This window comes from Sesamum indicum, linkage group LG1 (genome assembly GCF_026168435.1).
Source record: "Sesamum indicum cultivar Baizhima isolate 11 linkage group LG1, ASM2616843v1, whole genome shotgun sequence".
Taxonomy (NCBI): domain Eukaryota; kingdom Viridiplantae; phylum Streptophyta; class Magnoliopsida; order Lamiales; family Pedaliaceae; genus Sesamum; species Sesamum indicum.
This window is the reverse complement of record NC_142657.1, coordinates 21955291-21968714: the sequence shown is the minus strand read 5'-3', so window position 1 is coordinate 21968714 and position 13424 is coordinate 21955291. Positions and strand designations below refer to the sequence as shown.

General features: G+C 35.0%; 2 protein-coding genes across 2 annotated transcripts; one reads left to right on the top strand and one right to left on the bottom strand.

Moving 5' to 3' along the window:
- Positions 1 to 278: 278 nt before the first annotated feature.
- Positions 279 to 1466, bottom strand: LOC110012812 (uncharacterized). The gene is made up of 2 exons (XM_020697699.2): positions 917 to 1466; positions 279 to 820 (listed from the first exon to the last, which is right to left on the bottom strand). The coding sequence occupies exons 1-2, from the start codon at positions 1055 to 1057 to the stop codon at positions 527 to 529; spliced, it is 435 nt and encodes a 144-aa protein (XP_020553358.1). The 5' UTR covers positions 1058 to 1466; the 3' UTR covers positions 279 to 526.
- Positions 1467 to 10106: 8640 nt separating this feature from the next.
- LOC105171001 (uncharacterized) lies at positions 10107 to 13424 on the top strand. Its single transcript, XM_011091993.3, has one exon. It carries the CDS (start codon positions 10674 to 10676, stop codon positions 13059 to 13061), a length of 2388 nt encoding a protein of 795 aa, XP_011090295.1. The 5' UTR covers positions 10107 to 10673; the 3' UTR covers positions 13062 to 13424.

The window sequence follows — 13424 nt, the reverse complement described above, 5'->3', positions numbered from 1 at the left end:
TCTATGAATAACGCATGTTTGACTTTAATTTTCTTACATGTACGAGCTCAACATTGTAGAATGACTGATCATATGTGTCCAGGAAGAGGGAGAGAAATTAATTGGAATGAAACATAAGCTGCAAAAATGCTTGTGATCATGTCTTCAAAAAGACATCCTAAAATATACATTAACAGGCATGATAAGGGATTCATGTTTACTTCTAGTATTGTTTTACTATATATTATATATTTGTGAAAATTGTCTTAGAGAGACATCTTACATTTTAACTCAGCGCCATTCCATGTAACTGATCAAGATCATAAGCATGCTCTTGAGTTGATCATTCTACCTAGGATAGGGCATCTCCAACTTCTTGATCGATCATCGATCATCTCTGTCAATACATAAAAGTACTGGCCCTTTCTAAATTTTAAACAGTGTCGTGGAAAACTAACACATAAAATTAGTTACCCTGATCAGATGCAGAAACTAAGGACCATATGATGATGATCAAGGAATCGATGAAGAATGTCAGCAGGATCGATCAGTTGTGGACGGGAGGATGCGTTTTTGGCGGCAAATAGTCCAAGTTAAACCCTGGTTCTTGCTCTCCTCTCTTCTTGTGAGGCACCCTCCAAGAAACATGATCAGTAGCTAGAGAAGAATCATTCTGTGTGGTACCTTCGCCTTTTGCCTGAATCCGCTTTCCGGGCTCATTTGATTCACTGGTGGTCTTAATTTCCTCAAATCTCATTGCATTCTTGGATGCATCTGGTAATGAAGATTTCACCTCACCAGGCTGTATGGAAACCCTAGCTGATTCCACCTTATCGTTTTTCTGCATACAGTAAGCCCACATTAATGGTCAACGATATATATGTACATTAGAGCTTATTAATTTAAACAAGTACATATATATGTTCCATTTACTAACCTTGGTAACTGAGAGCTGAAATTCTTTTGCTGCAGTTGCCTTCTCATCCTTAACCACTCCAAGGCTCCGACCATTACATGCAGTCAATGAAAAACATAGAAGCACCAGAACCAGACACGATACGACGATCGACATTTGCATCAGTTATTGTTGAACCAATGCGATCCAGCGCAACAAAACTCGATAAATGTTCTACTCAAGATTGATTTCGGGATGTCGATGGATATAGTTAATAACAATAATGGTGGTAGTAGCTAGTATTTGTACCAAATGGAAGAAAGGGAGCATTTAATGTAGATTTTCGGACAGAACATGCAAATGTATGGGTTGAGAGAGGAACAATATGGGAAATGTAGATATGGGTGGCCTTCTATATGTCCCCTTCATATCTCCATCAATTGTCACCCAAAAATAAAAACCCTTTTGCTGATGAAGTGAAGTAGAGAAGAGTTTTTCCCCTTTAATTTGATCCTCAGCTATAGTATGTCAATATTGCTAGTATGGAAGAAGGAAGGTAATAATTAAGATTAAAGAAGAAGAGAAGGTGCAAGAAAGGAAGAGCCATTGTCCGATTTTGTTTCCACCGAGGAACCCTTATTTCCTTGTCTTCGTGTGTGGAATGAATTTCTATGTTGTAGCTTTTCCCACACCATGTGCGGTTGAAAATCTAGATTTAGTGCTATTTTTAATGTGGGAAAAAGGCAAAAAGTGAGAAACCTTTTTAAGATTATCAAACAGCTAGCTAGCTGTGTTGGTAACTATGTGTAATTCCCAATTAGTTGCCTTACTTGTATGGATGACAGATGGGAAAATGCATGATCCTAATTAATTAATCAAATTAGCAAGTCAATGTTCTTGTGCTTTTCTCGTACATACTCCAGAAATCAGGAAGTTTATGTCAATTTTACTTGGGAACATTTTCAAATAACATTTAACTTCTTCCAAATAAAAGTTTGTCCAAGATTACTATTAATTTAATCTTATTATTATGGTTGAAATAGTATTTTTTTTTTTTTCTGAAGTACGTACACACTCATATTCGAACATGACAAGACCTCTCAATCTTAATACATTTGACATCACGATGAACTCAATATTTGGTTATATTTGACCTTTTTCCAGAAAACTAATTCGCTATATGTATACATATGCAATTTATAGCTAGTTTAAAATGTACTTGTACAGTACTGAATTTAAATAAGAGATTTTTTCAACATAAGGTTGAATTTGTGCTCAAACACATGGGGTTAATTAGAAAGAAATGATCCGACAGGAAATTACGTGGGGGTTTTAAAATGCGTAAAGAGAAGAGGGTTTCGGAAAGGGAAGGGGAGACAGTAGACAGGGTCCGCGTGGTTTAACCTTTCTTGTAGGTCTTGCAGGGGACATAGGTGAGTGCCCTAAACCACCAATAACGGTCTCACATGCCACGTGGCACCAGCCCATGTGACTCAACTTGCCACGTAATTGTAGCCCCGCTTGTCCTCCTGCCAAATAAGGTCCAACCCTCTTCACCCGTCGTCTATGACTATGGATAGATTATAGATAGATCGAAACAGTGGAAGGAGTGAGTATACGTACATATATATACATGTTTATATATTATATAGTTACAAAGAAAGATAGTTAATAATCATTGCAATCAAATTCAAATTTCATGTGCTGATCATGCATACGACAAAGTAATTGAAAATACTACAATGTTATCAATGTGATGTACATGCAAGTGATCAAATTTAATTACGCTCTTGCATACAACAATCAATATTTAATTAATAGTAACTCGTTTACAAATTATATCGTCGTTCTTTTAATTTAATTAGACCTTTATCACAAACAAAAATGATATACATACCCAAATTCATATGTATCTGTCAAATAACTCGAGACATCATAAAAATATTAAAAAAAAATTAATTAATATATTTTGTTGTCATAAATTAAAGAAGCTGCATGTATAAATATATATATATATAGCTAATTTGTTGAAGCTGATGATATTAATTATAAAGGGTTGGGATGGTGGATTTGAGCGTCGACGGCGTGACAGTATAAATGGGTATAGAGTATCGAGGCGGGTGGGGTGGGACTCAAACTCCAACTCCAACTCCAACTCCAACTCCTAATTTTGCATGCCTTGTTAAAGTCCAGCATTCTTGGAACCCACATCTACCCTTGTCCCCGCCCCACTTTAGAGATGTTCATTTATTTACCTTCTTCACCATTCACCATCAATCAACTCAAGAATTAGGAATTGCTACTCAAAGTCCACGCCCCTATTCTATTCCAATCTGGGCGTTGGGCCATGTGGGTTCCACTTAAGTGGACCGCCCAACCAATACCACCAAGCTTGTGCAGCCCATATGACTGTATATGTGCACTGAGCCCGTTCTTTCTACAGAAAAAGTGTGGTCATCAGTTGTCGAATTTTCTACCAATTTGGGCCTTAACAATTTTATCTTTGAATCATCAAAAAAATGGGCCAGACCAGATGGGTTAACACATTTCAGAATAAACTAAATATATCACAATTCTTTATCCATCATTTAATTCATCGAAATAAATACTTCCTAAATTCTATTAAATTTATTCTATTTCATAAATAATTTAGTTGGACCGTTCATCCATTCATCCCATACAAAAACGCAAATGGCCACAACCAATGATAAATGGAAATTATAGAATAACCTGTCGGGAGTATATATTCTTTTTTCAAAAAATAAAATTTATTGACGAATGCGATGTTTTGTAAAGCAATTACAATTAAATCATAAATTTCAATCATCAATAATCAATATACGCTAATTATAAATATATTAATATGTATAGTTAACCAACAGGTACTACTCAGTAAACTATAAAAATTATTTAAAAAATAGATTAATACCCACATATTGGTGGGACATCAATTTCGTCAACTAAACTAGACATTATTCACGCTATTCGCTTTTTTTAAATTTTGTTTTTAAATTATTACAATTAATTCAGTTAGCTGGATTTTATATGTGAACACATTTTAATTCAAGGAGAGATTGAAAATGCATATGGTAATTAAGAGCCATGGCATGATTTGATCAATCAAGATTGAGATTTAATTAAAAAAAAGAAAATGGAAACCAAACCGCCCTTAGATTCCAAATCAAATACATTGCATGAAAAATGTCAAACCCTATACGTACAATAATTGTATTGAAAAATGTAGGTGAATTTGTAGCATGATCGTAAGACACATTTCATTTCTTTAACATTGTTATCATATTTCCTCCTAGTTACTTTGATTGAATTTAATTGATCCCGTGATCTTTGATGGATATCCTTATCATCATCATCATCATGCGGCGGCCACCCAGTTTGCAAGATTTCTTCTCTCTTTCTCTTGTCTTTTTACTCATCCACTTGCCTAATTCCTGAATTTTAATTCAACCTCTAACATATATATAAAATTTAATTTGTTTTTGCTAACATTCATGAACATTATGTATGTTATCATATACATGTGCGTTAAGAGTAGCTTAGGGCGAAGTGGTGGTGGGGCTGTAGGAACGCACTCGATATTTTAGTGTCCCCTAATCATGGGTGCCGGTAAGAAAAACAACACCAATTGTTCCGAAATTATTGTGTTATAAATTAAGATGATCTTGGGACCAACTAAGGCCGGGGTATTGTCTGCATGTTCAGAGAGACCTCTTTCTTGGATTCATTAACATGTGCACAAAATCTTTGTTTAAATTAAAATTCATGATGTTCAATTAACCATGCAACAAGCATATATATATATATATATATATATATTACTGTTCTTGTAAAATATTTGATCATTTTTCTTGAATTGTATATTAATTTTATATCAAGTGTAATGCACTTTTCATATAAGAACTCATGTATTTGCTTGAAAAGTGGGGTTTTCTTGAGAACAGAGTAAAGAACATGCAATCATCCTTCTTTAGCCATTAGATCATAAAAGGAATTAATAGCTAGTGTGTGTGTGTGTGTGTGTGTGTGTGTGTGACACAAGAGAGAGAGAGAGGTGATTATATATATATATTATAATGTATGTATAGAAAAGAAAGACAAGGGTTTGTGAGTATAGGGGGCAAGTAAAGAGGAGTTGAGTTGGAAAGAGTTTTCCACTTCACCCAAGGAAGAAGGTAATCACATGGAGGAAGCAAATAAATTAAGAAAAGGGTTTAGGTGTTGGGGCGGGGAGCAAAGGGCAAAGGGCAAAGGGCAATGCCAAATCAAATTAAATCATACATTGTCCTAAATTAATGTTGTGAAACCTAAGCATGTCCTCTCTTCTTTCACACAAACACACCCACAATTTTCAACCTTGTCTCGACAATACAACAATACCAGACCCCCCCCCCCCCCCTTTATGCTTTCTGCTCCTTCCCCTACCTTCCTCATTTTTTTATTTTTACATCCTCATAAATATTTCAATTTTCTAATCTGTCTACGTTTTTTTAATACGCAAGTGTCATTAATTGATAACTACTACTGATTAATTCTGTACTATGATTATTAATCATCTTTTATATTATATATATATATACATATAGCTACATGCAGTGTAATTAATTAGAATGTTTTGAGTCTTTTCTTGCTAAGCAATAATTGGTTTTAGAGCTTATATTATATATTACAGAAAAACGTTAATTATGATTAAGGCAAAACATGAATAATGCCATTTTCAATAAATTCTCTCATTGTGTCCATTCATGTTCACAAATTAATATTTATTAGATCTGTCCCTTAATTACGCTGTGTTTGAATCTTGATATAGAAAATAAAAGAGAAAAAGAAAAGGATCAGACAATAAAGTATAAAGTAATGTCATCTCAAGTGAAGAAAAAATATTTCCTAAATATTTATTTCTCTTAAGTTCCGTTTGAACCGAAAAATTTGAATTTGAAAGAAAAAAAAATTAAATGATTTCGGTGTTACATCAATGTAAAATTCATCATAAAATTAACGCAAACAATTAGTTTTACGAGTATAGTTAAAATATTTTTCATGACAAAAAAATATAGTTCATGGTCGATTAATTAAATTTTTGTATTGATTTTATATAATCATAATTAATTATAGTTATTTATTATGGCTTTTAATGGATAGCCATTACAAGTGTAGATAATAGTAATTTTTTTAATAGTGCTTCCAAACCAAGCAATTCAAAAATTAAATATAACACAATATATAGTTTTTGAAATACTTGCATACTTAATTTATTTCAAAACATATTTATTATTATTTAAAAAAAAAAGAAACAAATTTGGGAAGGGGCAAGACGGTACGTACTATATAGTATATGGCAATGAGGGGAACAGCTTTTGTATGAAGATCCAGACAACCTCAAAATTTGAAGTTTTTTGGCTTTTCAAGACTCTTTACCATTCTTTTGGTCGATACTTTCTCACTTTTCACACCCTCTGCACTACTTCATCGGGCCTTTCAATTTTCTGCTTAATCCTTACATTCAAACCCATGCATTCCAACAATCGTGTTTACTTAATTAAATCATTAATTAGCTAACCCTAATATTGGAAATTAGCTGATCCATCCTGATTAAGAACCATAATTGCCAACATTAATTCTCTCAGGGACCAATTTTCCAAAGTGCTTGTTTTGTGTTTTTTCTTAATATAATTCAATTAATTACTACATCATTCGTTACGTTTAAATCAAAATATTAATTCAATACATCGTTCTTTTAAATCAATAAATATATTAAAAATAAATAAATTATTTCTTGATTAGCTTGTTTCCCTAATTTTTATTTTTTTCTTATTCGTGTTTTAAAAAAGAACATTGTAATATATGTTTAATTGGGGTCTGTTTTTTTCTTTTTTTTTGGATAAATATTGTACATTATATCATTTACTACTGCAAATCAAAATACTTTCAAATAAAACATTAAAAAGAAGATATTATTATTAAAAAACATACGGATCTAATTTCGATTAAATCTCCTTTGATGAATATATAAAATTGGATTCAAATCCAGCGCTGCAAAAGAATCATAGCCGGAATTTAGCTTTTTGTCTTCTGTTTTATTTACTACAACATATATTAATATGAAATTGTGAAATTGAGGAACAATATCATGGCATGATCGACGGAAAATGCACTGAACTTGGCAGCTTTTCCTTTCTTTTTTGAAGAAAACAATCAGGCACTTGGCAGCATACCAATCACACGAAAATTGAACAAAAATCATGAATCCATGTAATTACAATGAAACTATGATATGAGGGCAGAACAGTCAATGCGCTTATACATGCACAATTTCAATATATTTATATATATATATAATAATTACTTCTACACCTCCTTCTCTCTTATCAGTTTATACAAATTATTCTTATTTTTTTAATAATATTACAAAAATTATTTTTATTTTTTTATTATCAGGAATAATTTATATAATTATATAAAATAAACAACGATAATTTTTATAAATAAATTAAAAATCATGAAGTGTAAATATAATTATCTCTTAAAAAAATAGTGGAGGGGGGGTTGTTAAAGGGTAAAAGGTAAAAGGAGATTTGGAGGTTGAAAAAGCTTTAATCTTTTTAACTTTTTTCTTTTCTTACAAGACATTATCTTCTTTGGGAAAGACATTATGTATGTATGTGTGTGTCTGTGTAAGTTCAAACGAGATAACCCCAAAAACAAATCCATTTTTTTTATTTGAAAAATCATATAATTGCTCACTAATTAATTTCTCAACGTAATTACTTTGGAGAAAGAATATATGTAATTAATGTACGATATATTTCCAAATTAAGTACCAAATGTGTAGTATGTAATATCTTACTAAAATTAGTAAAAAGTGTGTCGTGCCCAATTTCTCTCATGTGAATAATCATAACAAAGACAACTTTAATATCCCCAACATACCATAATAATACACATACCATATACTTAGTATTCCAAGTTGTAGTCATTAGACATAAGTGTTTAAACGCCTCGTACAATGAGTAAAGTTTCATTCACAGCATTTTTCTGCCAAAATAAACCAATTAACTACTTTTTAAGAAAAAATAGTACTAAAAAATCATTTGAAAAGATTTATATTCGATCAACTAATAAAAATATTCTTTAAATTAAAACACTCTCTCCATCGACTTTTCATTTCGAAAAATCCTTATAGTATTTTTGTAATGGAAATGCTTTCAGTAGGTTATTCAAGTAATTTATATGAACGAATTAAAAATAAAAATATATTGAAAGAGATAATTTTACTTTATAAAATTGGTTGAATTAAACAAAAAAGATTTTTTTTTTGAATTAATTGACTACGTCAATAATTTTAAATTAAAACATATATTTAGTAAAAATAAAAAAGATAAAGCAATGAATCTCAATGTTTGTTGGATCAAGCAGCAAGGACAAGTCAATTCAATCAGAGAATTATGAGTTTGACTTTTTTTTTTTTTTTCTGTCAACTAATAAGAATTGCATTGATGAATAATTTATAAGTATTTCATAAATGACCTACATGTCCTAGTCGTGATATATGGTCTTGAGGCGTATGTCTTGGTCCATTGTGGTAATAAGATTGGATATTATTGGAATGTTTATTTTAACAAAAACAATCACATAAAAAATCATTAAAAATAAATAAAATATGTAATAACAATTATGGGGTTGAGAAAGTACAAAAATGCCATTAAAGCAGAGGCAACAAACCCAAGTGAATTGACCAAAGAGTCCTCAAACACCACACGCCAGTAGTAGTAGTACCTTTTACTACTTTATATTTGTTGTCAATCTCTCGTGCTTTTTAACTTTTCTTTTTTAACCTCTGCCAACAGAAAGGGACAGTCAATCAATAAGAACCCATTGGTTCATAAGCTCCCCCCACACCCCCAAACACTCATTTAACCGTTATTTAATAACCACATCCAAACAAACCCCAAGCCAAGGCCCTCATCTTCGCCGTCCATTCTCCTTCCCCGTGAGCGATCCACCCCGTCCATTCCATCTCGATATTTTAAAAAACAAAAACAAAACCCTTTTCTCATTATCTCGTGTCGTCAGATTCAGTTTCGAAAACCAGGACAACAGAAGCTGCTGGCGTTAAGTTCCTAATTCACCCCGACACTGCGTTGTTTCTGGTGAGGGGTGGGAGGGGTAATTTCGGGACACAAAGGACGCCATTTCTGCCAGTTCATCCCTCCACTGTATCCTTGGTCCCTGTAGAAAACTACAGAAGGAAAGCACTTCATTTCCCTTCCTCGACGCTCTTTTTGAGCGCGTGACCCCAGATTCTTCTAATTCCTTTATAATTATTTAATTTCTCCATGGTGATGCATATTTAAATACCTCTATTTTATATTCTACAAGACTTTTTTGAGGATGATATATATTATCAAATTATTAAATGTAATTTTTTCTCATAAAAAATAATACGTTATTTATTCATAAGAGTAAAATAAGTAAATATTTTACCTATTTTTTTTTAAAAAAAAGATATAACTTACATTATAATAAATTTATACAGTATAAATATATTATGCTAAAAAAATATTTATGCACGTAAAAATTATGTGTCACCACTATTAGTATATATAGGTTGGTTATTTACTTTATTGTAATTTTTTTAATCTTAATAAGATTGAACGAAAATTAGTGAAACCAATTAGTAGGGTGGCTAAACAATGAGCAAATCAAATGTAACTCTTTTATTAAGGAATTGTAATATGTTAATTACGTCTAATTAGTTAATTTAGTAATTAAATTAATTTATAAAGATAGATCATGATTAAATTATATCGAGATAATAAATAATATTTTTAAATTTGATTATTTGTGTAGACAGACTAAAATATTTTTTTTCTATGAAAGTAAAAAAAATAAAAGATGTTCACTAATTTTGATATTATAATTTTATTATATAAATAATATTTTATTTCATCACCCCTGCTAAAGGGAGTATGGTGCTCGATCGGGTGGTGCCTCGACTTTTGTATTAAAAAAATGATTTTATTTTTTAAAAAACATGTTTTTGTTATACCGTCACATGCTAAATTTCGACGTGAAAAGAAAAATTACCACCCTGCAGCAGCAAACACGCGCGGGGAGTGCAAATGGGCGTATGGAGAAGGAGAGAAACCCTAGCAAGAAAGATAACTAGACAAGCCACATAAATTAACTAAAAGGGGTGAAAGAAAAACAAAAAAAGAAAAAAAAAAAGAAAGAAAACAATAGACTAGAGCGAGAAGCAAGAGAGAGACAGATAGAGAGAAAGAGAGAGAGAGAGAGAGAGAGGATGAAGGAAGGGGGGCACTTTACTACTTTTTTATGTTGCACGCATCCATGGCAGAAAACACAAGGCAGACAGAGTACTACTTCTTCATGGGCTAAAAGAGAGAAAGAAAGAAGAAGAATACTTCAAACCCTTCATTTTCATCTCCACAATCTCCCCTCCAACACACCCCTCCCCCATTTACAAGTGTAGCTTTCCAAGTTTTTGATTATTGTGGGAGAATTCACCCCAAAGATCGCTAGCTGGTTAAGGGAAAAAAGAAAATAGTTGGGGGTCTTCTGAGTATATACATACATGCATGTATATACTTGTATATATCTTTGAGTTCCCTGCATTTGGGAAGTATTCCTGTCGTGGCTTCGTGTTATAGACTTTGTACTGGTGGGTTGTTTGTCTGTTCAATCTCTCTTTCTCTTTTTTTTTTGGGGGTTGAAGCTGGAGGTATTAAAGAAAGTTGTGGAGTTTTGGGGATTTGGTTCTTAGATGAAGGGGATGCCCTTACCCTTTGATTTTGAGGGGAAGGGGGTGTTAGATTTAGAGCTGATTGTAAAGAACAAAAGTTTCATTGCAGATAGTAGTGCAGCAGTTTCGTCTTATTTTTCCAAGAAAAATTGCTTTTTGAATAATAGCTTTGGTGAGCCTACTTCTGTCCTGGATTCTGCAAGAATTTCCAGCAGACCTACATCTTCCTCAACCCTGTCTTCATCTCACGGCGGCGGCGGCGGAAGCACCGGCGGTGGGGGTGGTGCTGCTTCTACCGACACGGCCGGGGTGGCGGCTGTTTCGGACACGAATCCTTCTCCCAAATGGCAGCAAGACTCTACGACTGCCACCAGCTCAAATGCTGGAGGAGCTAATTCCGAGCTCCTTCCTATTCCTCCGTCTCTTGAGATCGGAACTGCCGGTGGGGGAAGCGGAGGAAACGGGGAGAAATTTGCTATGGAAGATTGGGAGAGCGTGTTATCGGAATCTGTCGCCGTGTCTCCTAGCCAAGAACAATCCATTCTCCGGTGGATCATGGGGGATGTGGAAGACCCTGCAATGGGAAGTCTCAACAAGGTTCTCCAAATTGGCGGCGGCGCTGGCGGTGTTTCTGCTGCGGCGGAGTTTGAGTTTAGTGGTGGGTTTGGGGTTGGGGATCAAGGTTTCGGCGGAGACCAATATGGTACTGCGTTCATGCCCACAGTTCCAAGTTTCCCCAACAACAATAGATCCAGCGCTGAAAAGATTGGTCTGGCTTCCAATCCCATATCTTCAAATCTGCCCACTAATTTCAAGTTTCCTCCTAACTCTCAGAATATTACGCATCCGTCTTCACTGTCCAATAATCTTGACGCTATTGCTCTTCATCATCAGAATTCATTTGATTCTTCAGCAGAAATGAGGCCTCCCATTTTCAATTCACAGCTGCTAATAAACCAGCAGCAAACTCAGCAGGCTCAGAACCCGTCGTTTTTCTTTCCTTTGTCATATGCGCAACAGCAAGAGCAGAATCTTCTCATGCCGCCTCAGGCTAAAAGGCACAACTCCGGCGGGCCAGTGAGCGGAGGCCTTGAGCCTGGCAGTCAGATTTCCAAAGGGTCTTTTGCTGATACTGCGGAACAGGAACTGTTTATGGGAAGACAACAATTGCATCTCCAGCAGCAACCACTTCCTCATCAGCTTCATTTGCTCCCACATTATATGCAGCAAAGGCCAATGGGGCCGGGACAGAAGCCGAAAATAGGTGGTGGGGATGAATTAGGACATTGCCATCAACAGCAACAACAACAACAGGCGATAGTTGACCAGCTGTACAAGGCCGCAGAGCTGGTTCAGACAGGGAATCCAGTTCTCGCGCAAGGGATATTGGCGCGGCTCAATCACCAGCTCTCTCCAATTGGTAAGCCTTTCCATAGGGCTGCTTTCTATTGCAAGGAGGCATTGCAATTGCTTCTCCACACTAACAACAATAACGTGAATCCCTCTACGGCCAGTTCGTCGCCTTTTAGCCTCATTTTCAAGATTGGTGCCTATAAGTCTTTCTCTGAGATCTCACCCCTCATACAATTTGCCAATTTTACATGCAATCAAGCCTTACTTGAAGTCTTGGAAGGATTTGATAGAATTCATATTGTGGATTTTGATATTGGGTTTGGTGGGCAATGGGCCTCTCTTATGCAGGAGCTCGCGTTAAGGAGTGGGGGCGCTCCTTCGCTGAAAATCACTGCACTGGCCTCTCCCTCAACCCATGATCAGCTAGAACTCGGGCTCACTCGAGAAAACCTAATCCAGTTTGCTAGTGAAATCAATATTGCATTTGAGTTTGAGGCTATGAGCATTGATTCTTTAGATTCTGGTTCATGGTCTCTGCCTTTTCATGCATCAGAGAATGAGGCGGTTGCCGTGAATCTCCCAATTGTTTCGCTTGCCAATTGTCAATTGTCAGTGCCATTGGTTCTTCGCTTTGTCAAGCAGTTGTCACCAAGAATCGTTGTTTCTGTGGACAGAGGATGTGATAGGACCGACCTTCCATTTGCCAACCATATAATTCATGCCCTTCATTCACATTCTAACCTGCTCGAGTCTCTTGATGCCGTTAATGTGAATATGGATTCACTGCAAAAGATTGAGAGGTTCTTGCTCCAACCAGGAATTGAAAAAATCGTGATGGGTCGTTTCCATTCTCCTGAAAAAACACAGCACTGGAGGTCTCTGTTTTTGTCATCTGGGTTTTCCCCTGTAACGTTTAGCAATTTCACTGAATCACAAGCTGAATGTGTTGTGAAGAGGACTCCCGTTCGAGGGTTCCAGGTAGAGAAGAGGCAATCTTCTCTCGTACTTTGCTGGCAAAGGAAGGAGCTGATCTCTGCATCAGCTTGGAGATGCTAAAACTTCGTGGAACTCTCAACCCACCCTAATCAAGAAGGTGCCTCCAAGTCACAAACTTACTGCCTAAATCCCATGAACTTATGAAATTTACATGCCTGAGTTTCTCCTTCTGCTAATTTTCTATGTGGCTCGGGCTGATTGTTTCCAAATTTCAAAAGAACCTGGCACATTTTAGTACTGGATGTTCTAATATAGTAATCTTATTCAGTGTCTTATGTTGATGGAATCATAGTCTTTTCGTGATGTCATGCTTTTCTGCTGAAAAGCATCAGTGGGTTCTAATTGTTGTTTGTAACCATACGCTGGACAGTATTGTTAAACCAGGAATGGGAAAACAAAAGAATTTAACCCATTTGACCGATT

Bases quoted from the DNA above. Each gene is read 5' to 3' on its own strand.
- LOC110012812 (XM_020697699.2), bottom strand. From the start codon at position 1,057: ATGCAAATGTCGATCGTCGTATCGTGTCTGGTTCTGGTGCTTCTATGT. The intron at 821-916 runs GTTAGTAAATGG...TACTGTATGCAG, and splicing joins TTCAGCTCTCAGTTACCAAG to AAAAACGATAAGGTGGAATC.
- LOC105171001 (XM_011091993.3), top strand. From the start codon at position 10,674: ATGAAGGGGATGCCCTTACCCTTTGATTTTGAGGGGAAGGGGGTGTTA.